We start from the raw sequence: 23,869 nt of genomic DNA, 5'->3' as shown, positions 1-23,869 counted from the left end.
AACTAGTCATAGATGTAAACGAGAAGATAAGAGAACAGGAAGAGGTAGAAAAATGAGATTTGAACGGCGTAATAATCGGGGCGAGGCTTAGCCCCGGATTCGGAATGTCGCAAACCACCGATAGATTCTAATCTATCGACGGAGGCTAAGTTAAGTCGTTCGCTATCTCCCCTCCGTTGCGCAACGCTTTATATCGATCGTAAATTTTGTGGTCGGTGGCCACCGGGATTAATACGTGAAAGCAATTTGGGATCGTTTATCGGGGCACGACAAAAAGTCGGAGCCGATTTGAATTTTGATCGCCTCGGGCGGTGATCGAAAGAAATTCACACATGGGCGTGTTGGAAAACGAAACGCCGATTAATTTACAATCCTTCTTTCTCTCTCGACTCGAGTCCGGGAACAACGAAGCTCGCGTCAATTCGATCGAAGCCGAGTGTCGAGAAACGAGATTCGGGGGGGAGGGAAACGAGGAAGTCGAAAACCAGTTGGTCGAAACGTGGGACGTTAATAAAATACGATCCTAAGCCGTTTCGAACACCTTGTAACGCGTTCGCCAATCGTAGACATTATATCTTTATTGTCGCGCGACGCTCGTTTCGCTCCAACGACTTTTTTTCCCACCGAAATATGTTTTTTTCCGACTCCGTTATAGCCCCACTATAATTCTTTTCACGAAAAATACTCGAGTAACGCGCGAATACTCGCGATAAATACGTCGATAGAATAATGTCTATATAATTGATACGATTGTCAATTTCATCCCGTAATTAAAACATCGATTTATTTCTTCTACATTGCATACTATGTATCCAATAATTTATGAACGGTAACGTACAATTCCCATTACCCGCGAATAACCATCTCCCGAGAACCGACGCTTATTCTTCCTTCCCAATAAACGATATCCTTATTTCATACTCGAAACATCCTAAATCGTATCTATTAATACATCTCGTGCTCGCAACCCTCGAGTTATACGCTTGTATCTCCTTCCAACGAGTGGAACAGGGCTTCGAATAGCTCTGAGCGTATTTATCGCGTTTTCGTTATCCACTCAATCCTATTAGTTTCATCTCTCGCGGTGGAGAGGTAGCTTTCAACCGCTTATAAGTCGCTTCCGCTGCGGTGCAACACCGAATAGCGATCGCGCGTGGGCGTGGAGGATCGGGGGAGGGTCGAGAGGCGGTGGGAGCGGCTCGATCGCTCGATAAGTCGTATCGCGGTCGCGTGCTTGAACTTCACCTTCACCGGTGGTGAACAGGTGATTCTCTACCGTGTAACTGTATCACGCTTCGAATTATATATATATATATATATATATATATATATATATATATATCGGTATAAATAATTCGATCTACTCGTAACAAATAAATAACGCGAAATAATAATCGAAATTCGAGATCGTTTGGAAATTCCGAGGAAATATCCCCGGGACTTCCTTCTTCCTCCGCTCGAAATACACGCGTTTGCAGCGATGGCTCCCGGCATCCCTCGCTTAGCAGCGTACTTACGCGCCACTTAATCTCGCGTAAATTCCAGAGGCATTTATTCCCTCCGGAATCGTTGCTAACGACCGGCCAACTCCTTCTCTCTCGCAAGAAGTCTAAGAATTATCGTTGGCGGTAATTACGAATCGCGTCCAACGAAGCTTTGATATCCGATTCGAATGATATAATTTAAAAGCGCACGTGCCAATTACTCGAACGTTGCAAAACATTGTTATTTACCGAGGCCGGTATCGTACGCCGGTTCAAACATCGTATCCCAAAGTAAGAATCGAGAGAGTACCTTATGGCGCGAACTTGTCGAACGAACGAAATCATCGGTCGAGGAGAACTCGAGAGAGAGAGAGAGAGAGAGAGAGAGAGAGAGAGAGAGAGAGAGAGAGAGAGGGAGGGAGGGAGAGTCACGAGTTACAATACACGGGACTCTCACGGTATGCGGCTCGGCTCGCCCCACCCTCCATGATTAATCGGCCACGCAACGGTAATTATAACATGTGTACGAATGATTACGAGGCTGCGTAACTATACGTTTGCCCGTCGCTGGCGCGATAAGTCATCGCAGCGCAGCGCTCCGGCAATTCCCCCCACCCTCGTATCTCGTACGTACGACGCTTTTCCTTCGGGGTGGACGCGTGGCTCCTCCATCGCGCTGGCTCGATCCTCGATACGAAGGTTATTGGGTTTAATTTAATTGGTGCGCGACGGCCGCCACGACCGATACAATGGATCCGATAAGGCAAGATAAGGGAAATGGCTCGATAACAATCGTGGACCACCAATGCGAAAATCTGCGCGTCCCCCCTCCCCCTCCTTTCGTTTTTCATTGCGAAGCTCGTTGCGAGCTTCTAGGCCCGGCCTAGGCCACTAGTCACGGTCCGACGAGTGGCTTAAGCGTTTTGCTTCTCGCTCCCGTTTTTTCAATGTTCGATATATTTTATATCGAGAGCGCACGTTTAATGAAAAACGTAAAAGGAAAGGAAAATTTCATTCGACGCGTAAAACGTTTCGAGGAATTCGAATTCCTCTTCTTCGGTGGATTTTATATCGAAGGATAAAGGAGGATGATACGAACGAGCGTCTTGTACATTGCGAAAATAGAGATGAGAGAACAGTAGTTTAAATTGAGACGTTGTTGATTGTGTATTGGGTTACTGGGTTTCGCGAAGCTCTTTTCATTTCGCCTCGTTGCTCTCTTATTATCTCTGTCGCGTTGATCTCTTTTATTACATCGATTGTTATTTTTCCAACAATTTAATTATTATAATTATACTTATTCGTTCAAATTCCTCTATCTTCCAACCGGATGATAATATTTTTATTCCTTTCTCACATTTTTTTACACGAAACTATTCGCGATTGACTTGTGTTACAAGATACATAGAGGCATAATTTTGCATTATTTTGTATCGACGATATATTTCAACGTAGCGCGACTACGTCGTCCTCATTAATTATCTCTTTATCTTGGATATTTCGCTCCCTTACACGATCCAGCGGATGTCGAGCAACGCATACCGATAACGCGAGAATTCGTAGGAGCGTGTGCAAACGTGTTTTACGCGTTCGATCGATAAACCGATAAACGGCTCGTTTCTCGGGTGTTAATTGCAACGATTAACCAGCCGGGGTGTCCGCGAATCGTGGTGTCGGGATTCAGAGAGATCTCTTTCCTCCCTCCCCTCCCTGCATTTGAAACAAATCGCCAATGGAATTTCGCGAAACAGGAACAGACTCGCTTCTCCGATTCGGTCACTTAGTCAAAGTTGGTTGGATACGAAGCTCGCTCGTGATGGTCAAAGATATATCTCGGTGTTTCGAAAGAAAGGAAAGGCTCGCGCGCGATTCGTTGGCTGGATCGTTTGTTCCAGATCTAGAAAAGCTAGGGAACGGGCATACAGCGACACAGTGGCGTAGCTACGCTTCTTTAACGAGAGAGGAAAGCGACGGTTATTTATGCGCGGTGGATCGAACGTTCCGCGTGGAGAGAAAGAGAGAGAGAGAGAGAAAACATTCGTTTCGCGTTTGCCTTAATGTTTCGTTCGCCGGGAGCATGCGCAACGCGCGTTTCACCCATTCGCGGACCAACCGGCTATCTTTCATCGTGCGCTTTTGTATTCTCCCGTTTCCGAGCTGACAATGCTTTCCTTGGAAAATATATGGTAAACAGGCCTCCTCTGCTTTGAATCCAATAGACGGAACGCGGCCAACCGTTACCACCCAGTATTTTACCGCCGATCCCTCACATTTCGATCTCACAATTTTTTCTTCTTTCCTCTTATTTTTATTCTACTCTTATCTCTTACCATGCTCGCGTGGTAAATAACTCGGGTTCGATTGCCGACGGAGTACGGCACCCGTTCACCCGTTGTGAAAAAATAATTACGTTGAAAATTTCGAATAAACTTATTTTTAAATATGTTATTTATTTAAAATGCTCGATCCGTATTCTCGTATAATCTCGGCCGTTTGACGTTACAATTATTCGCGATTCTTATTACGCTTTGAACTTCGAAATAAATTATCGAAGCATTAACTTTATTCGATCGAACTTGGAGAAATTCGACATCGACATCCGCGTCATTTATATGATCCGAGAAATGGTAAGAGAAACGGATCGGAATAATCTGGAATTTCACGAGCAATATACGGGACTGTGTCAGATCTGGGCGAACGCGTGGTCGCGTTGTTGGAAGGAGAGGGAGAGGGACGGGGAAGAGAAGGTCGGGCGAGCATGAAAGTCACGCGACCGCGATACACCGGGCCTTCTTTTTGCCGATTCGTTGGTGCACCGGCACGAGCACTCACCACGAGGAGTCTCGAGGACACGAGGGAAAGGGCACGAAAGAGGTGGCTAGGGAAGAAAAGTAGGGGAGTGTAGAGGGAGTACCGTGGAGGCGGGGAAGACGGAATAAGAGCTGAAACACGGGATTTACACGTGTATTTGCTAGTAGCGCGCTAACGTGCATGCACGACCGAGTCGAGTGTTTATGGTAATCCTCGATCAGGGTGGCCTCCTCCTCCTCCTCCTCCTCTTCCTCTTCCTCCCTTCCTCTCTCGCCTTCTCCCTCTCCTCCGGAGAACGCGCTTTTTCTTTCTTGCGCCGGATTTTGTATCATCGCCGATCACGTTGCTTTCTTCTCCTAAAAACATATAATAGATGTTCGTGTCCCGATCACGTTCCAATAAATCTAATTATTCTAATATCCATTCGATTTATAAGAGATTCTATTAAGGGCGAAAGTGGTGAATTATTCGAGGTTAACAAAAGTCAACGTTTCTTCCATTTATCGAGAACTTTGCTCCCGGAAAACTCGACAACACCGCCAAGTATCACGTCCACGTTTATTCGTCAATTTTGATGGCACGGCTACCGAACGTGTATATCCACCGATGAATATCCAGTGACGAGGCCTCGACCGGTTTCACCCGCGAAAAATCTCGATTTCCTAGGATAATTATTATTACCCGGTCGAGATGATGGGAATGAAAAGAAGGAGCAAAAGAAAGAGGAAGAGGGGGGGCAGAAGCAGCGGCGGCATCGCGTAACGAGCTTGACGTGTTGGCGGTCCAATTCAGTTATTCAGTTGAAACGTTGGGAAAGAAAGAAGCCTCTCTCGAGGAACAAAGCGACCGACAGACCGAGGGAATCGTCTATTTTTCCTTGAAATCGTCTCTGATCCGAGGCCGATTTAAGGATCGATCGGGAATATTAAAGGGCGAATCGTTGAAATTAATCGCGTACGTTCACGTATCCTCGAAGGAATGCGCCTGGATTTGTTCGTGATGGACGATATCCGGTGATACAGTAGTTCGTGATCGCGACCGACTACAATTACGAAGACTCGTTATCGAAGCTGCAACTTGCCCGACTGGTAAACTATTCTCCCGATTTTATTCCTATCCCTCTTTTTTTTTTTTCCTTCGATTCCAAAGACTATTTATTTCGTTTGAGAACTCGAATAATTTCCTTGAACTTTTATCGTCAAATTTCAAAATTTCAAATCACGAACATTAAAAAATATATAGATCGAGTGATTCGTAGGATTACTTTCTTCCCTTTACGTTTCAAGACTCGCATGATGCCTTATCATCATATCGTTTGCTCTTGTTTCCTTTACCAGGCCTACTGAACTCGTTTCCAGCGAACACATTATCTCTGTAATCACTGTGATTCAGCTGGTAGCGGGTAAGGGGACACCGAAACGAAAGATACACTTGAATCGCGATTCAAAACGCTTCCCTATTCGCGTACGACATTCCATCGCGTACGACAATTACCTCGAGGAGAAGAAGGAGAAGAAAGGATCGCGTTACAGTCTCGACTCGTTGCGACTAATTGAGCCATTTCCATCGATTCTGTATTCATGCGTTCCCCGTACGTACAAATAGCTGTAATCTATGGTAATACCATTTGTCTCGGGGAACGATACCCGCTCGCTTCGGAAAATCGACGCACCGTGTGTTTAATTCGTATTTACGAGATCCTTATCCCTCCCAATAAATCGCGCGCCACGATCCAGTTCTCCATCACTCCGCGCCCACGTACTTTTCACAAGTTTCGACGAAACGCTCCTGAATCACGTTTCATATTTATTCGGATATTTTATAATATTCGACCAGAATCAGATCGTTGAAAGTGAGTCTTTCCAAAGACAGAGACGAGGGGGGATCGTGCGTCGCTCTACTCGGGACCAGGATGGAGAGGGCAAGGAGTAATTCCACGGTATCGGGTATACGGCGTAAAAACAGTCGTTAGATGGTAATAATAATAATAACAATAATAATAATAATAATAATAATGCTAGAACCCGAGAAGAAACTTATTCTACCTTATTCCACTATTTTTCAATGCTCCCGCCGCTCGATAATATAAATTGTATCCGACGTAGGAAATTTCTTTGATATTTTAATCCTAGTATCTAGTTTCGAAAAACGTTTTGAACGCGTATGAAAAACATACCGAGTGTCTAAATATACGTTACGACAGCTTCGAAGCCTCTGTTTCTTGGTTGCGTAAAAAAAAAAAAAAAAAAAATCGAGGAATTTTTGATCATCGCCTGCTTCAAAATCGCTCTCGCGTCATTAACGTCGCGCCCCCCTCACGATATCTCAGTCTTAAGGATCCCCTCCCTCGAAAATCGCATCGCTTCGTTGCAGCACCTGTGCGAACAACGGTTGACATTTATTATCCTGCGAGTACAATGTAGCATCATCGGGCTCTCCGTTCGGAGGTTTTCGCAAACGCTCGAATCCTCCTCCTCCTCCTCCTCTTCGTAGTTTATAGGTGTAATTACGAGCCTTAAAACTTTTACTCGGCTCGTATCGTGACAGCGAAATTGCAGCACGAGGACGATGATACGATAAGGTGTTCGGCCCCATAAATCGGCAGGGAGATAAGGGGCAAATCCGTTCGGATGCTTTCTCCTCGCCGCTCTCACCTGCCCCCCTTCTCTCTCTCTCTCTCTCTCTCNCCTGCCCCCCTTCTCTCTTTCTCTCTCTCTCTCTCTCTCTCTCTCTCTCTCTCTCTCTCTCTCTTTCTCTCGTCTCAACGATCGAGATTATGCTAACGTTTCGATGATTTACACCCGGCCTCGAGGATTCCACGGGATCCGAGCGTGTCTCGTCCGTCGGACGAATTCGAGGAGAATTCGGCCGCACAGGTGTTTCACCTGGACGAGTTATGCGGCGCAGGTGGAAAGTTTTATCCCTCGGACGTAATGACTCTATCCGGGCAAGGGAGAGGCTTTCTCTTTCTCTTTCGGGAGAGGCGGGCGGTGGTAATAGTCCGTGACGTTTCACCACGCGGGTTTCACCACGACTATCGGCGCGGGATACGATATTTTACGGAGCGTGGGGGAGGGAGGGTATGGAGGGACGGTCGATCGTTCGTGCTCCACGCTTTGGCTCGGATACCGGCCACCACCGCGCGTGCTTTGACACGACCAATGTATAGATAATACCGATTTGTTACCGGTAAGCGTGAACACGAGGTTTTATCTAAAGGATACGTTGGGTAAATGTGTTTTATGCAAAACAGTCGACCCGCATTGCCTCCCCTCTCCACCTTACCTAACTGGAATTGAAAAAAAAAAGAGAAAAGAGAAAAGAGTTGGAGATAAATGTTACAACCTCGGCCAAAAATTTTCCTCGAAATTTTACCACGCGATCTAATCGCCGCCAACCAAGGGGAACTCGACGAATGTTATATAAATAGAATTTACGATATTGGAACGGCAAACGGGGAATTGGAAATGGAAAGCTTTTGCTTATCCAATTATATCCACTCGTTGATCGGTATCGTTGTACGAAAGGAAACAGGCCGGTTTCAGAGAGCGTTCTATTCATTTCGTGTCAGAGCAATTAGCGATCGTGATGGGTTAATTGGTCCCGGTTCTCGTTTTCGTCGCGTGACGAGCTACTTGCATCCAAACAGAGACATCTCGAAACACGCATCGTTCCGATATAAATGAATAACGAATAATTAAATCGGGTATATATAATAATAATTAAATACGAGAAAAATGTAAGAAATAAAAAGATACGCTGGACAAATTTTTAATTCGAACGTTCAAATTAAAACCATAAACGACGGTAATATCGAAGAACGTTTTACGATCCCACGTAACCTATAATCAACGTGTAATTTTAATCGGTTCCCCAAACCGGATATGGATATATTCCACCCAAAACATCGCATCCGTACAATAGCGATGGAAAAACGGGGAGTTCCAGGAAGGTGGAATGTTCGTGTCGGTTTCGGCGGAGCCGAAGAATAAAGAAGACACGCTCCTTGGACCGGTGAGGCTGCTCTCTCTCGCCCACGATCGCCGATCTTATCTTTCGCCCGTATCTCGACCCATTCGCGCCTCCGCCAGCCGCTTTTAATCGCCGCCATCTTTTCGTTTATCCACGATTATTTTGAATCCAATAATTCGATAGATCTGCTCGAAACGGAGCAAGTAATCGAAATAGTAGTTTTGCTCGTATAGTAATATTGCCTCTCTAAAAAGGGGGGGGAGTAATGGACGGGTAATGGAGGATAAAAAAAAGGGAGGCATCTTCTGTTCCTTCTGGAAGAAACGGAAAGGAAAAGATAGAGCGGTGGAATAATGTCTCTATTCTCGTTTTCGAGCGGCGCATTCTCGAGCCCGATAATTACACGTTGACCGAAGAAGCGCATTGGGCGCCCTTCAATTAGGCCGGGGGATCAGGCCTGCTGCTTCCACGCCAACCTCGACGAAAAACTGTTCCTCCTCGAGGAAGCGAGATCTCGACGACAGCCAACGATATTGACAATTCCAATTCGCATCTTCGAAATCTTCTCGACGAGTTGAAATACTCTAAATTTCTCGATGTACGTGAATTGTAGTTCACCTTCGAATCGAAAGTAATAATACGAGTAGGATTTCTTCGCCTTCGACGTCGCGTAATTTGCGATTTTCCAGAATGCATCGTGCTCTTAATTATCGTCCTTGCGGGCCGTAACCACATCCTTGTCGACGTCCCTTTCGTCGTCCCAAGGATATTTTTTTCGCACGACATCTCCGTTCGTCGCGTGTCGCCCAACGGCGGCGGCGGCCGCCCAACGATGCTCGAAGTTGTTGAAGTTGCGTGTACGGCCGCACGACAGGAACCACATCTCAATTACGAGACTTAATACCAATAAAAAAAAACGATATTGCTCCTCTTGAAGGAGAGGGAAGTTTATAGCGCGATACGAAAGGTATTTTCAGTTATCTAATCTAGATTAAGCCGTGGACGTCGAATTCTTTCCCATCTCGGATCTATGTGACGAAATGCTTTTTTTTAACGTATATGTTATATATATATATATATAAAAGAAAAGAAAAATTGGTAAGAAATGAGGACTGAAACGAACCCGTTCCCGCAGGTGTTTACGAGATGAACGGGTTCGTGGAGGGTGCCACGTTCGAGAGTATCGTGCAATACGTGTTGAAGAACATGAAGATTACCCAAGCGCGCGCCGGCTACCTGGTAATGGAGGTTCTGAAAGCGGGAGTCGCTCTAGGAAGGATCAAGAAGACCCCGTATGGCACTTACGTCCTGATCAACGATAAATCTGCCGCCACGCCTAACATCAAGGAACCGCGATTCAGCGACGACAGCGACTACGACGTGTCGTCGGAAGGAAGCTCGTAACCCAACCTCTTCCTCTCAAAAAACCGAAAGCTACGTCTTATTTTGTATCATTCTCTATGTCTATTAAAATATACCTTGATTCGTCGAGTAATCCTCGTGTATGATGATTATCCATCTGCTCGATCGAATAAAATACCCATTGGTATTTATTTTTTTTTTTTAAATCACGATAAAAGCGGCGAACCGTTTTTTCTTTCTTTTCTTTTCCTTTCTTTTGAGACTCGTTCGTGCCCCTTCGCCATTTTTGCCTCCTCTTCGTTTCTGGATTTCGCGGTTGACCGGGCGCCTCGTCAGCAGGGGTCCTACCGAAAATTACAGTTTTCGGCGGTAAATTCACCGTCGAGCGACAGGATCGCGAGGCAAATGATTTTCCAGTGAACGAGCGCGTCCCACGTATTCGTCGAGCCAACCGACTTGCCGGGATCGCATCACCGTCGGGCCTCGAAGACGCACCGAGAAGACGGGTCAAGGAAGAGTTGTTAAGTGCGTGGGTCGAGCTCAGCGGTTCTGGACGATGCGACGGGAGGCTACTACTCGGCTAATAGTCATCCTATCCGCGTAGTATCGTCGCCAAGCCCACCGGAGGAAGAAACTTACACCGACAAGGCTGTATCGTCGGTATTTTGCAACAATGCGGAGAACGTCTTCGAGGCGGCTACTTCGATTCGCGCCCCTTCGTCGAATAATCGTTTTTCTACACACGCGCGTTAAAGAACCTTTTAAAAGACGTTTCTCCCGTCGTTTATTCCTGGCTACCAGCCAGTTTCCGTTCTCCTCTCGCGATGCCTCAACCGTGCCACTATCGCGCCCGAACCGACCTTTCCTCTTCCCTCCCCTCTTCCTTCCACTCCATCTCTCCGTTCCTCTCTTCTCTCGAGGTGGTGCAGGTGTCGTGCATTGTCCGCAGTCGCGGCCTCTAAATCTCGTTCCTGACGTGGCTCTGCGGCGTAGCCCCGGCCTTCTCACTCTCTCCTCTCTCTCTCCTCCAAGATACATACGGCTGTCGGCAAGTTACACGTTCCACGGACACTCGTTCTCCCTTATTGCGAAGCGGACCGTCCGATAACCATCTTTTCGAGAATTTCGGCCCCCTTTCATAAGTCTCATCGCCGCGGTACGACCGCTTCTCGCACCTCCTTGTGCGATGATAGATCTTCGAGGGATCCTCGACTTCGAATCGTTTTTCGACCCGAAACTTTGCCCGATGTAACGGTCGATCTCGAACGATTGAACGTTGTCGAAAAATAGCGGGTATGATGGATAAGATACGGAGAGCGAAACGAGGATTCCTCGCGACCAATTACCAGTCGCGAGAGGCGATTTAATTTCTGCTGTTACAAGAAACGGTCGCCTCGAACGAGCAAACGCGAAAACTATTCCAAGGTTAACACGCGTTGCGCCTGCGCGCGTGTTTATGCGCCCAACCGTCCAAACCGAACGCGTGCTTAACAAGTTAGCGATGGGCCGTGACGTCGTGCGTCCGTTCCAACGATTCTCTTCTTTTTCGCGATTTCTTAACGTTGCACAAGTCGTACGTGCTCGTATCTCCGTAACCGAGTTCCAGTTCTCGATCGAGTTTCGATACGTGGCCAATTTCCGAATGGATCGTTCGAATGGGTCGGAAATCGATGGGAGAAAGAGACTCGCGAACGGTGTCGCAGCCATCGCTGGTCGAAAGCGGGCCAGATACTCGACCTATTGCGCGGTGGAAAATGTCGAGCCGCGATCCTATACGATGTCCGGAAGACTTATGCGTCTGCGCGGCAACGGTACGAGAGAGATAGAGAGAGAAAGAGGGACAACACGGAGCGAGGTGTATCGGCCGGCGTACAAATTTATGCCGGTACCACGCTAATGTCCGCATACGTTCTCTTTCAACGTGTGTACACGCGGGATTCGACCTGTTGTCGAAACGAGTCCGAGAGCGAATCCTACTTTCGATCGAGAGATTTTTTTCGAATTTTTATACAGTTGGAGACTCCCGTATCCGAATATCCTAATATACGAACGTTCTATTATCCGTACGTTTCGTATGTTTACATACTTAAATTACGACGTAAATATAACGTATTTAGATATGATATAAATACTTTCTTGCGTTCGGTCGGCTAAACGTAACCATATTGATCGAGTCTGAAATCGTAATAGCAAAATGAAAACGTGTAGCTTTAACTATTGAAGTGAAATACGAAATAATTAAAGATGTTGGAAATAGTGAAAGTGCAACGAAATTAGCAAGAATATACGGTGGATGATTCAACGATTCGATGATTCGAAGCGCAACGGGGACATAGATGTTGAAAGAAACTGTCAATTTGTTCATTTCTACTTGAATAAATGAAGTTTAATGCAAAAAAAAGTAATTGTTCTATCGTCCGAAAATTCCACTTTTGTCTCTCTTAGTTAGTTCGGATACGGGAGTTTTTTTCCTTCCTTTCTCGAATGTTAATCATTCGCGCGGCGAGAATCGTCAAAGGTTCGTTTATTTCGAAATATATTCCCAAAAATTCGTTGCACGATCTCGTTACGGCGAGTATCGCGAGAAGCAAGGCACGATTTAACGCGTATCTCCATATATTTACACGGACTCGGTGCTCAGTTTAAAATATTCCGACCGAAGAAAAGACGCGCGGGACGAGCGGAAGGCTGTTCGCAACACGCATAATTTGCACCCCGTTGCGCCATATACGTAAGTAGGTTGCCAAGTTGGGACGAAGATGTAGATAAATAAAGCGCGAGGCAACCTTTTGCTCGAGCCCCTTTCCTCCGGAATTCCCGATTTCGTCTTGCTTCCATCTCCAAGATCTTCAACTTTTTTTCACTCTCCATCTCCTCGAGGCGAGTTTCGCCCTTATCCCAATGGTACACCAGCTGCCAACCGTCGCAAGGTGGATACGGATTCGTCTCATTCAGATCGATTCCGGGTAAAATAACCTCCGAGATCTTATATTACGCGATTTTGCAATCTCACCCAAACAGAGATAATAATATAATAGACCAAGGATAGCTCGCGAGTAATAACGAGTAAAGGAAACGTTGGGCTCTTCTAATACGCTCGATTATTTTGTCGAAAGTACGAGAATCGTTTCTACGATGAGCTCGTCCTCGATGTATCGATATAGGAAGAAACGGACACGAGCCAATCGGCGTCGTTCCTCCTCCAGGGCCATCCTTCGCAATTACCCGTCTCGCAATCGGTAAAACTCTAAGCACTCTGCCGAGCCGCGTACCTCTTGCCGGTGTAATTTCACCTTCGATTCCCTGCCGGCTGCTGCCTCCTTCCTTCCTTCCCTCGCGCCGTTGTAATTTTGCGGGAGGCGAAAGAGCGGAGGGAGAAGAAACGAAGTGTGAGCAGCTCGGTAATCAGCACGTACCTCATCTTCGACGATAACGCGAAATTCCACGCGTACGCGTTTCTCTCTTTCCCTCCCCTTCCCTCTCCTTCCAATCCGATCCTTCGCGGATCCTAAAAGCCAATCTACCACGTTGACGAGCATGGTCGCTCGATCCGTCGATCCGTGACAAAAACGACGGGGGAGGGGAGATTTAGAAATTCCTTTTGTGGTGACGAGCGATCGACTCGAGTTAACGAGTTGCCGATATTTACCGTGTCATGCGGATTACTACTATTGTATGCATACGCAACACACGTGCACGCTTGACGATTAAACACAACGCGTCAGCCGCACGAGTTGGACGCTACGTTAAACTCCCTTTTCTTCCCTCCAAGCTTAATCGAATCGATCGCGACGCCTCCAAAAATTATACACCTCCAATGCAAACACATTTCCAAGAATACCCTCCACCTGCTCTACCTCCTTTCCTGGAACTTCTCTCCGTTCCCCGGAACCGCTCGAGTGTAATTTAGGGCGACTGTACATACATATATATATATACATACATATATCCCTGTGCGTCAAGAATGATTACAGGATTATCTATTAGGTACCTACGAAACGATCGTGATACGGGAATAATGGAAGAGAGATGGAAATTATTCGAGAGCGAATAAAATGGTCGAGTCCTTGGGGGAAAGGAAATTTTCGAGAAACGCGAGGAGACGCGGAGCCGGTAAATTACCGGCGCACGCTCAAGAATCCGAGCGTGGCTCGGGCGAGGCGGTATCGGTGGGTCGCATCTCCATGACAAATACTGGCAGGAACCGGCGCGCGGACGCAGATCCTATCTGCATTTTATCCCAACAGATAAATGGGCCCGCGTGTAACGCCGCTCCGACGCGGGACGACGTACGTGTACGTACTCGATATTTCCCCGCAAGAAACGCGCCGATCGGCCTCGAGCGAGCCGCCGAAACGGAAAGCGGGGCCGCCGCCTTTCTTGTCTCGCGAACATATTTTCCATCTCTGTGTCTCGGATATTTTCGATCGAGGTATTCGTCGAGAAGTTAATTCGTAAAACGCGCGACAAAAAAGCGTACTTTACTCATTTTTCTTTTTTGTATTCAACTTGTTCAATTTTTATCGCAATAATTAAATACGATTACCTATTGTTCCATTCCCTGCTAGGCGCGAGAATTAACTTTTCAACCGTCTCCTTCTCGAAAACAGTGGAGAAAAACAGTGGCAGAGGAAGGACGTAGTAGCACAATGCACGGAGAATAGCCTCCTCTACAACGCGATGTAACGCGTATTCGCGCGAATAAACGCGTAATGATCGGGTTTCGGCGTTACAGAGGAGAGGGGGGAAGAGAGGTAGGCGTACAATGTTGCCACGACGATACGGATCGCGTGCAACCGCGGAGCGCGTTTTTAAGCGCACGCAAGCGGCCACCCCGTGAAATTCCCTTTTGCCCAAAACTCGATCACGATGAAACGGTAATACGCGGGCGAGGATAAAAACGCCTTTCCACGAAACCGGAATCTTCGAATTCGATCGCCAAGATATGTTCATTCCGTTCGACGAAAGAAGTCGAAGAACGTATAATTTTACGACGAGCGAGTTTATTTTCCTTTTTTTTTTTCGACCCATTTTGGAATCGAAAAATTGCGACGATCTCGCCCGTTTCCCTTCTCGTTCTCGCTTTCCTAAAACGGCGCTTCGTCGATTCTCGTAATTAAGAATCGCGGATGGCGGGCGACGATGGCGCGCCATCTTTTTCTCCTCGAGTAATTCCAACTCGTTGCCGCGGCACACCGAGCGTGACAGCCGAGGGAAGATACGATCGAAACGGTACCACCGCCGCCCCCTCCCCCTCCGATCCCCAACGTCCGCCAATCCGTTTGCAAGGAAGTCTAATTAAATCCGCCCCTTGCCGGGGCAGGGTTGCCTCCCTTATCTCTCTGGCCAAATTATAACGCGGGATTGACTCGTTCCTTTCGATCCTTCCCCTCTCTTTCATTTTATCACGGGGGAAAGAATCGTCTCCTCGCGATACAAAGAATTTTGCAACGGTCGAACGGACGTAAAAACGTGTTTTGCACCTGTGCAAAGGCCGAGAGAGCCCGCTTTCCACACTCCTCCGGGTAAAAACAGTGGAGGCCGATGAGCGCGTTGCGGCGCGTAATCCCCGAGGGAGAAAGAGAGAGAGAAAGAAAGAGAAAGAAAGAGAGAGGAGGCGGAGAGAAGGATCTTAATCGTCGGAACGAACACGGGCCGGTCGAAGCGCGCGTACAAGTTGCATGTCGGGCGTTTAGGCGGCTAAGCGTCCTCTTCACCGAAACGGATTTAAAGGAATGGCGCGAGGTCGGGCGGAGCGTGGAAAGCGGATAAAGCGATGATTCATGCAACGATTTCGAGACGTCGCCTTAACACCTCCGTAAAATTTCGGATCTAAACGCTTTGAACGTGCTCGCTTAATTACGCCGTCGCTCACGTCTCGTTTTTTTTTTCGAATTTATATCAAGAATCAAAATTATTTTTTTTTCTCAAATCCAATAATTAACGGAATATTTACTAATATTCTTTCTAACCGATTCGAGAGAAATAATGTACAGCGCATTATAAAACGGTATCCATTCGCACGTCGGCTCAATGTTCTCTTCATTCGCACCATCTCTCTAATTTACTCGCGCGACGAGAACACCGGTGCTTTTACCCGGTGCAGCTCTCCAGCCAGCCCGCTACTGTGTTTGCCTTTCGTTACGGCACTTTTTTACCTTTCTTCTTCGTTAATAGCTTCCATGAAACGTTTCAACGCTTTCTTTTTCCTTCTTTTCTTCCTCCTTTTCTTTTCCTCCATCTCTCTCTCTTCTCTCTTTTTTTTTTCACTGATTTTCATTCAACACAATTAATTAAAATCGGTAATATTTCTATTCGAAAATAATTGGTAAGAAAAGAAAAGGGAGAGAAATTATTGGGAACAGAGCGGTAGTGAACGTACGTTCATTGTCCGTCCTCGTTTTCCCGAAATCCACTCGCTCGAACAATGGCGGTTTGTCCGTAGTAACTGCCAGTATCGGATTCGTTGATCGCGCCTTCGTGGATCGGGCACACAAGAATACACGGCCAAACCCTTCTCTCCTTCCCTTCCAAAAAAAGAAAAGGAAAAGAAAAGAAATTCTAAAACAAGCGCGCGCGCGCGCGCGAAGTTCGACGCGTCTACCCTCTATCAGGCGTATACAGGGTGTTGTTGATACGTTCACGTGGAAATATATCGCACGGGTTGAAACTAGGGGAAAAATCGTTATCGGTCGAAATTAAATCGCTCGTAACTCCGCGATGCGAAATTTTTCCAATTTTCGAAATTTTCGTAAAAACTTTTTTGCTTCGATCTCTGAAATCCAATCGTCCTACGAATATATATATATATATATATTAACATCCAATCGATCGAAATTAAATCGTAACTCCACGATGCGAAATTTTTGTAAAAACTTTTTTGCTTCGATCTCTGAAATCCAATCATCCTACGAATATATATATATATATAACATCCAATCGATCGAAATTAAATCGTAACTCCACGATGCGAAATTTTCGTAAAAACTTTTTTGCTTCGATCTCTGAAATCTAATTGTTCTACGAATATATATATATATTAACATCCAATCGATCGAAATTAAATCCTAACTCCGCGATGCGAAATTTTCCGAATTTTCGAAATTTTCGAAAAAACTTTTTTGCTTCGATCCCTGCAATCCAATTGTTCTACGAATATATTATATATATATATATATTAACATCCAATCGTTATCGATCGAAATTAAATCGTAACTCCGCGATGCGAAATTTTCCCAATTTTCGAAATTTTCCGAATTTTCGAAATTTTCGAAAAAACTTTTTTGCTTCGATCCCTGAAATCCAATCGTCCTACGAATATATATATATATTAACATCCAATCGATCGAAATTAAATCGTAACTCCGCGATGCGAAATTTTTCCAATTTTCGAAATTTTCGTGCAAACTTTTTTGCTTCGATCCCTGCAATCCAATTGTTCTACGAATATATTATATATATATATATATTAACATCCAATCGTTATCGATCGAAATTAAATCGTAACTCCGCGATGCGAAATTTTCTCAATTTTCGAAATTTTCCGAATTTTCGAAATTTTCGTGCAAACTTTTTTGCTTCGATCCCTGCAATCCAATCGTCCTACAAATATATATATATATTAACACTCTGTATAACGGACTTGCCCGTTTTACTTCTCTTTTTCTTATCAAATAAAAGCGCGGGGCGGCTGCGAGTTTCTCGATCGGAGAGAGGGGAATAAAGGGAGGGAAAGAAGAAGAAGAAGAAGAGGAAGAAGAAGAAAAAGAAACAGAGGGAACGTAGGAGTTTCACGATCGAAAGAAAGAAGGGAAGGAAGAGGAAGGAGGGTCGAGAACCGACTGCGGCGGCTCCCGCTGAGACAAAGCGCGAGTACCTGTACTCAAAACAAACATCTTTCTCTCTCTCTCTCTCTCTCTCTTTTTCCTCTTCGTCCACCTCCTCCGTTCATCGGAGCAGCCACGGATTCGGAACATTCATCCCTCACGGTGGAGTTTCGTGAACCGCGAGAAGACAAGAGGGGTGTGACGAGAGTCGACGAGGGGAGAGCACAATGCGGCGAGATCGAGCCGCCTCGCTTTTTACCCTTTATTCGCACGGCGGCCGTGAAAAGGAAGTGTCGCGGGGGAGACCAAACATCGGGCCAGGATAAAAAAGACAAAAGAAGAAGAAGAAGAAGAAGAAAAAACAGGTCGAGCGTGCGACGAAGCCAACACCTTCTCCCTCTCCAAGGCGTTGAAACGAGAACGAGTACCTCCCCTTCCTCCCTCCCTTCCTCCTCCTTTGTCTACCGATCTCCATCTCTCGGATTTTACTCGTAGATCCTCCCCCTCCTCCTCCCCAATACGCGTAATACACGAACAATCACCGCAATTTTCTCGCGCTCACTCGACGGACAGTTCGAATCGATCGAATCGATCGATCACGATCGTCGGTGGTACGGCGGGGATGATTGATATCGTAATCGGTAAATTAGTAACACTTAACTCGGTAAGAATTCTATCGAGGGCCGCGCGCGTCGATCGACGGGGCGGAGGACAGGTCTCACCACGCGCACGGTAGCGAGAGAGACGAAGAGAGGGAGGGGAAAGATCGGGGCCAGGCCTAGATACGATCAGGGTACCGGGTGGGTCCGGGTTCGGGAATCATTAGGGACGACGCATTCCTCGATGGGGACGACGGAGGAGGCGACAGAGGAGCGGGTCGCCTCGGATGATCCGGTGGCCTCCCTCCCCCCCCTCTTGTTCGGGACGTCGTCGGTTGCCGGCATTTATTAACTCTCCCCTTATCAGATCTCGATTTGGACGACGCGCAGCAACCACGGATACCGTAATTATTTTTATTAGTAACCCCTTCTCTCCTCTCGTTTCCTCTCCTTCCCTCCCTGCGACGCATCACTCCTCCCTCTCTCTCTCTCTTATATATATATATATATATATATATATATATCCCCCGTTAGGTCTTAATTAAACGAAGGTACGAGAACAAACGTTACTCATATTTCAATTTACATTCACGCGAGACACGAGGATCGCGTAACCGTGATGAATAAGGGTAGGAGTGGTCGAGCAATTTAGACGTTGAAGGGTGATCGATGCCCGGCTTCGACGAGGGTCGTTGCGACGCGAGTTTCGCTTGCGTGGGCGGACCCGCATTACAAATTGTAACGATAGACGAGCAAATAGAACGGGAGGGGGGGAGAAGAGATCGGGACGTTGATCAGGTGGAAAGTGGTTTTCGCCACTCGTGCACGCACGGCCTTCCCCTTCCTCCCCTCTCTCCTCTCCGTGTATCATCAATCATCAATCACGCAGGCATCAATCTTTGTTACGGTATAATCTCATCGACCCCTTTAACGCTCCCCTCGATACGAACGGCACACGGAGCCGCGTTATTGACTGCGCGGTGATCAATCCCGTGAACGTTGCCGCGAGCATCCGTCTTCTCGCGAGGCGATCGCACACGAGGCAGAGCCTTGGATCGTTAGAACGTGTGGAAATGGAAATTTTCGATTTGTCCAAATTTTTCTGAAATTCGAAGAGTTGCGTATTCGATGGATCCCACGAGATCCTCTTCGAAGGAGGAGAGGACGCTTTCCCCTTAGTTTGAGTTGAGTTTCTATTCCCGAGGAGTAGAAATAGATCGATTCGAAAAACGTAAAAATCGAGGACGCAGGATCGGGTCGAGTCGAACGAAGGTTTAATCGCACGCGGTTGGACGCGCTCGCTTTTTGTCTCGTCGCATTCTTTTCGTGGAGAGCTCGTAGTCCGCCCAATTAACGCGCAGTTAATCATCTTGACGGATGAATTCCGTTTCCGGACCTGTCAGCGCCCCACCATCGATCCTGAATTCTTGCCGAGCATTGTATTTTAATTAGCCGCCTCTCTACGCAATTATTCTAATAACGAGGACTCATCCACTGCGCGTCCATTGCCCCGGCGTTAATTACGGCCAACGAGTCCAATTCCCTAACCATTCTCCCGATTCCATATCTTCGTCTACTTTTGCCTTCTTCGAGCAATAGAGGAAAGAGAAATATTTCCCTAACGATTCTCCCGATTCCATATTTTTTTTTTTTTTTTTATTTCTGCCTTCTTTGCTCTACGAGCAATGGAGGAAAGAGAAATATTTCCGATCCTCTCGTTCTGAACGAATTCAACCATTCATAAACACTCACTTAGTCCAATTCTCTAATCATTCTCCCGATTCCATATCTTCGTCTACTTTTGCCTTCTTCGAGCAATAGAAGAAAGAAAAATATTTCCCTAACGATTCTCCCGATTCCATATTTTTTTTCTTTTTTATTTCTGCCTTCTTTGCTCTACGAGCAATGGAGGAAAGAGAAATATTTCCGATCTTCTCGTTCTGAACGAATTCAACCACGTAAATACTCACTAATCCAATTCTCTAACGATTCTCCCGATTCCATATTTTCGTTTATTTCTGCCTTCTTCGAGCAATAGAGGGAAGAGAAATACTTCCCTAACGAGTCTCCCGATTTCATATCTTCGTTTATTTCTGCCTTCTTCGAGCAATAGAGGGAAGAGAAATACTTCCCTAACGATTCTCTCGATTCCATATCTTCGTCTACTTTTGCCTTCTTCGCTCTACGAGAATTGGAGGAAAGAGAAATACTTCCGATCTTTTCGTTCTGAACGAATTCAACCACTCGTAAATACTCACTAATCCAATTCTCTAACGATTCTCTCGATTCCATATTTTCGTTTATTTCTGCCTTCTTCGAGCAATAGAGGGAAGAGAAATACTTCCCTTCCGATCTTTTCGTTCTGAACGAATTCAACCACGTAAATACTAACTAATCCAATTCTCTAACGATTCTCCCGATTCCATATTTTCGTTTATTTCTGCCTTCTTCGAGCAATAGAGGGAAGAGAAATATTTCCCTAACGATTCTCCCGATTTCATATCTTCGTCTACTTTTGTCTTCTTCGAGCAATAGAGGGAAGAGAAATATTTCCCTAACGATTCTCCCGATTTCATATCTTCGTCTACTTTTGTCTTCTTCAAGCAATAGAGGGAAGAGAAATACTTCCCTTCCGATTTTTTCGTTCCGAACGAATTCAACCACTCGTAAACACTCGCTTAGTCCAGTCGAAATCCAAGGGTTTTCTTGGGGTTACCAAGAATTCCAATTCATTCTCCTCGATCTCCACTTTTCACCTTTCATATTTTTGTGGCGGGTAGACAGATTTATCTCTATATATGAAGAAGAGAGGCCCGTTCGAGAGTAGAAGATGAGAGAGTTGCGCATCCGCGAGGAGGTCGAAACGCGTATCCTCTTCGCCCGGTCGAAGGAGGAGAGGACGCTCCCCGACCGGTTCAAACGAGCGTTCCGACCGCGACGGACATGTTCGAGCAAATTGTACAAGACAAGCCTGCATGCTTCGGCAACGAGCCTCTCTCTCTCTTCTCGTTTCATACCTATGTACGTACATACGTATGTAGACGTGTATATATATATATATATATATATGAATACGAGAGTGGCAGATGCGCTATACCACCTCTTCCTTTCTCTCTCTATCCGACAGGTTGAACCCTCGGCCAGCCTTTTTATTTAAAGTTCGTGCTTTCGGTTACGGTCGTCGGAACGGGTTTCGAGTCGTTCGTAGGTTGAACCGTAGCCGTTTCGATCGCGTTCAATGCAACGTCCACTGCAAATTTTCAATAGCGATGTTTCGAAGATATTACTTTTTTGGCGAGTTCGAATTTGGCGCGTTTACGAGTCGATACCTCCTCCTCCTCCTTCATCGAGGGCGTGTGCGCGTCGGTCATTAACGACTCGTCGCGCATAATTTATAGGCCATTAATTAGAGGTTGGATAAAAGCGAGCGCCATAAAATTACAGAACATCTGTGCCGCGCTTCCCATCTCTCTCCCTCTCTCTCTCTCTCTTTTTATTTACCACCCAGGCTCCACCCCCTTCTGCGCTTCGTACGAAATTACGAGGACGGAAACAGTCGGCGAATGGGATTTTTTTAGGGGTGGAGGGAGAATAGTGGAGGAAAAATTATCCTCCGAGATGCGAAGATATTATCTCCATCTGATCGGCGCGGGTTTCTTTCTCGCGGCGGTATCGAGGAGGGGGGAGTGCGTGGGGGGCAGCGGGAGAGTGGGCTCGGTCGGGGGAGTGATTTATTGTTTAAACGGATCGAGGGGTGGGGCGGGATGCAAATTTCCAAGCACGCGAGCTCGGTGCTCCGAAAGGCGAGGAACGGCCGGCCCTCTCCCCCATTGTCTTGCGTCTATTCATCTCGACCGAGAGCTTGCGTCGCTCTACTCGCCGCTAGGAACGCGACCGCGTTCCTCAACGCCTCTCTCTCTCTCTCTCTCTCTCTCTCTTCCCCCGTTTAACCCCGGCGAACGCTGCGAGGTGGACAGGTGCGCGCACGATAGCTCGCGCCTCGTTAATCATCGCCGTCGCGCTACCCTGTCGAGCACGCGGCGGGAGCCAGGCCTCCTTCTTCTCCTTCTCCTCTACGCGAGGTTTAATCGAATTGAAAACCCGGCGGGGGAAAATTCTAAAATTCTGTGTCTCTGCTCGCCCACCCATATCTCTTGCGATTCTACGCTAAATTTTGACGGGTCGAACGTTTTAGATCGTCGCTCGATCCGGGAAATTGGAATGTAACAGATACGTTTAAACGATAAAAAGACAGAGACTCAAATTTAATCGATATCTCTTGCGATTCTACGCTAAATTTTGGCGAACATTTGAAATCGCAATGAAATTGGGACGATTTAACAGATACGTCTAAACGATAAAAAGGCAGAGGCTCAAATTTAATCGATATCTTGCGATTCTACGCTAAATTTTGCCAAGTCGAATGTTTGAGATCGCGATTTAGTGAAATTGGAATGATACAATAAATATGTCCAAACGATAAAAAATGAAANTCGAATGTTTGAGATCGAAATTGGAACGCTTTAACAGATACGTCCAAACGATAAAAAGGCAGAGGCTCAAATTTAATCGATATCTTGCGATTCTATGCTAAATTTTGACGAGTTAAACGTTTTAGACCGTCGCTCGATCCAAGAAATTGGGATATAACAGATACGTCTAAACGATAAAAAGTGAAAAAGCTCGTGTGAACAGGCAGAGGCTCAAATTTAATCGATATCTCTTGCGATACTAAATTTTGTCAAGTCGAACGTTTGAGATCGAAATTGGGACGCTTTAACAGATACGTCCAAACGATAAAAAGGCAGAGGCTCAAATTTAATCGATATCTCTTGCGATTCTACGCTAAATTTTGGCGAACGTTTGAAATCGCAATGAAATTGGGACGATTTAACAAATACGTCCAAACGATAAAAAGATAGAGACTCAAAATTTAATCGATATCTTGCCATTCTACGCTAAATTTTGCCAAATCGAACGTTTAAGATCGAAATTGGGACGCTTGAACAGATACGTCTAAACGATAAAAAGGCAGAGGTTCAAATTTAATCGATATCTTGCGATTCTACGCTAAATTTTGCCAAGTCGAACGTTTAAGATCGAAATTGGTACGCTTTAACAGATAAAAGGCGTAAACGGACAAAGGTTGAAATTTAATCGACATCTCTTACGCTAAATTTTGGCAAATCGTCGAAAGATCGCGACTCGATCCGGCGAAATTGGGACGATTTAACAGATACGTTAAAAAGTAAAAAAAAAAAAAAAAAGTAAGAAAAAGCCTCGCGCGAACAGGGGGAGGCTCAAATTTAACCTGGAACCCCGATCTCCCCGTATTAAATACATTATACCCTTGACAAGCGTGTCGGCCTTATCAAAATCAGCGCGAGTTCGATCTCGCCGCGAGAGAGTTAGCAGGGCTCACGGTGGTAATGGAGGCCCGAAGCGGAGTGTCGCGGCCGTGTTTTCGAAGGAATCCGTGAAACGACTTTCCTCCTCGTACCTTCCAAGGAAGAGCATGGAACGAGGCGAGCGAGCGAGCGAGCGTGAGAGGAGGAGAGGACGATTTGGTCGTCGGCGAGAGATCGCCGATCTCGTAGATGTTGCACGGCGTCGTTGATGTCGCGTACAAAAGGAAGAGCGTCGGCCTGGTGGAACGAGAGAAGAAGAAGAAGAAGAAGAAGAAGAAGAAACGGAGGACAACGGCGAGGACGATCGAAAGGGAGGGGGAGGGAGGGAGGGAGAAGGATTGTTTCCTGGTGGCTCGAACCTCTCTCTCTCCCTCCCTCGTCGTTTTGTTTTCACGACGAGGCAAAGC

At 46.3% G+C, this 23,869-nt stretch overlaps 3 protein-coding genes across 3 annotated transcripts in view; 2 read left to right on the top strand and 1 right to left on the bottom strand.

Annotated features, from left to right (window-relative positions):
• The window catches only part of LOC122710330, a 52,511-nt gene extending 42,749 nt beyond the window's left edge, over positions 1–9,762 (top strand). Inside the window, exon 2 of the mRNA XM_043928100.1 lies at positions 9,403–9,762. Within this exon, the coding sequence (XP_043784035.1) occupies positions 9,403–9,671 (269 nt within the window). The 3' untranslated portion in view covers positions 9,672–9,762. The remainder of the gene's footprint in view (positions 1–9,402) is intronic.
• The window catches only part of LOC122710326 (L-lactate dehydrogenase A-like 6A), a 99,836-nt gene that overhangs the window by 42,298 nt on the left and 33,669 nt on the right, over positions 1–23,869 (top strand). The window lies entirely within an intron of this gene.
• The window catches only part of LOC122710325 (TSC22 domain family protein 1), a 123,001-nt gene that overhangs the window by 73,537 nt on the left and 25,595 nt on the right, over positions 1–23,869 (bottom strand). The gene's annotated exons all lie outside the window — the stretch shown is intronic.

This window comes from Apis laboriosa, unplaced genomic scaffold (genome assembly GCF_014066325.1).
Source record: "Apis laboriosa isolate Shangri-la unplaced genomic scaffold, ASM1406632v1 scaffold14551_cov152, whole genome shotgun sequence".
Taxonomy (NCBI): Eukaryota; Metazoa; Arthropoda; class Insecta; order Hymenoptera; family Apidae; genus Apis; species Apis laboriosa.
The sequence above is the reverse complement of the archived record's forward strand: the minus strand, read 5'-3'. Positions and strand labels throughout refer to the sequence as shown.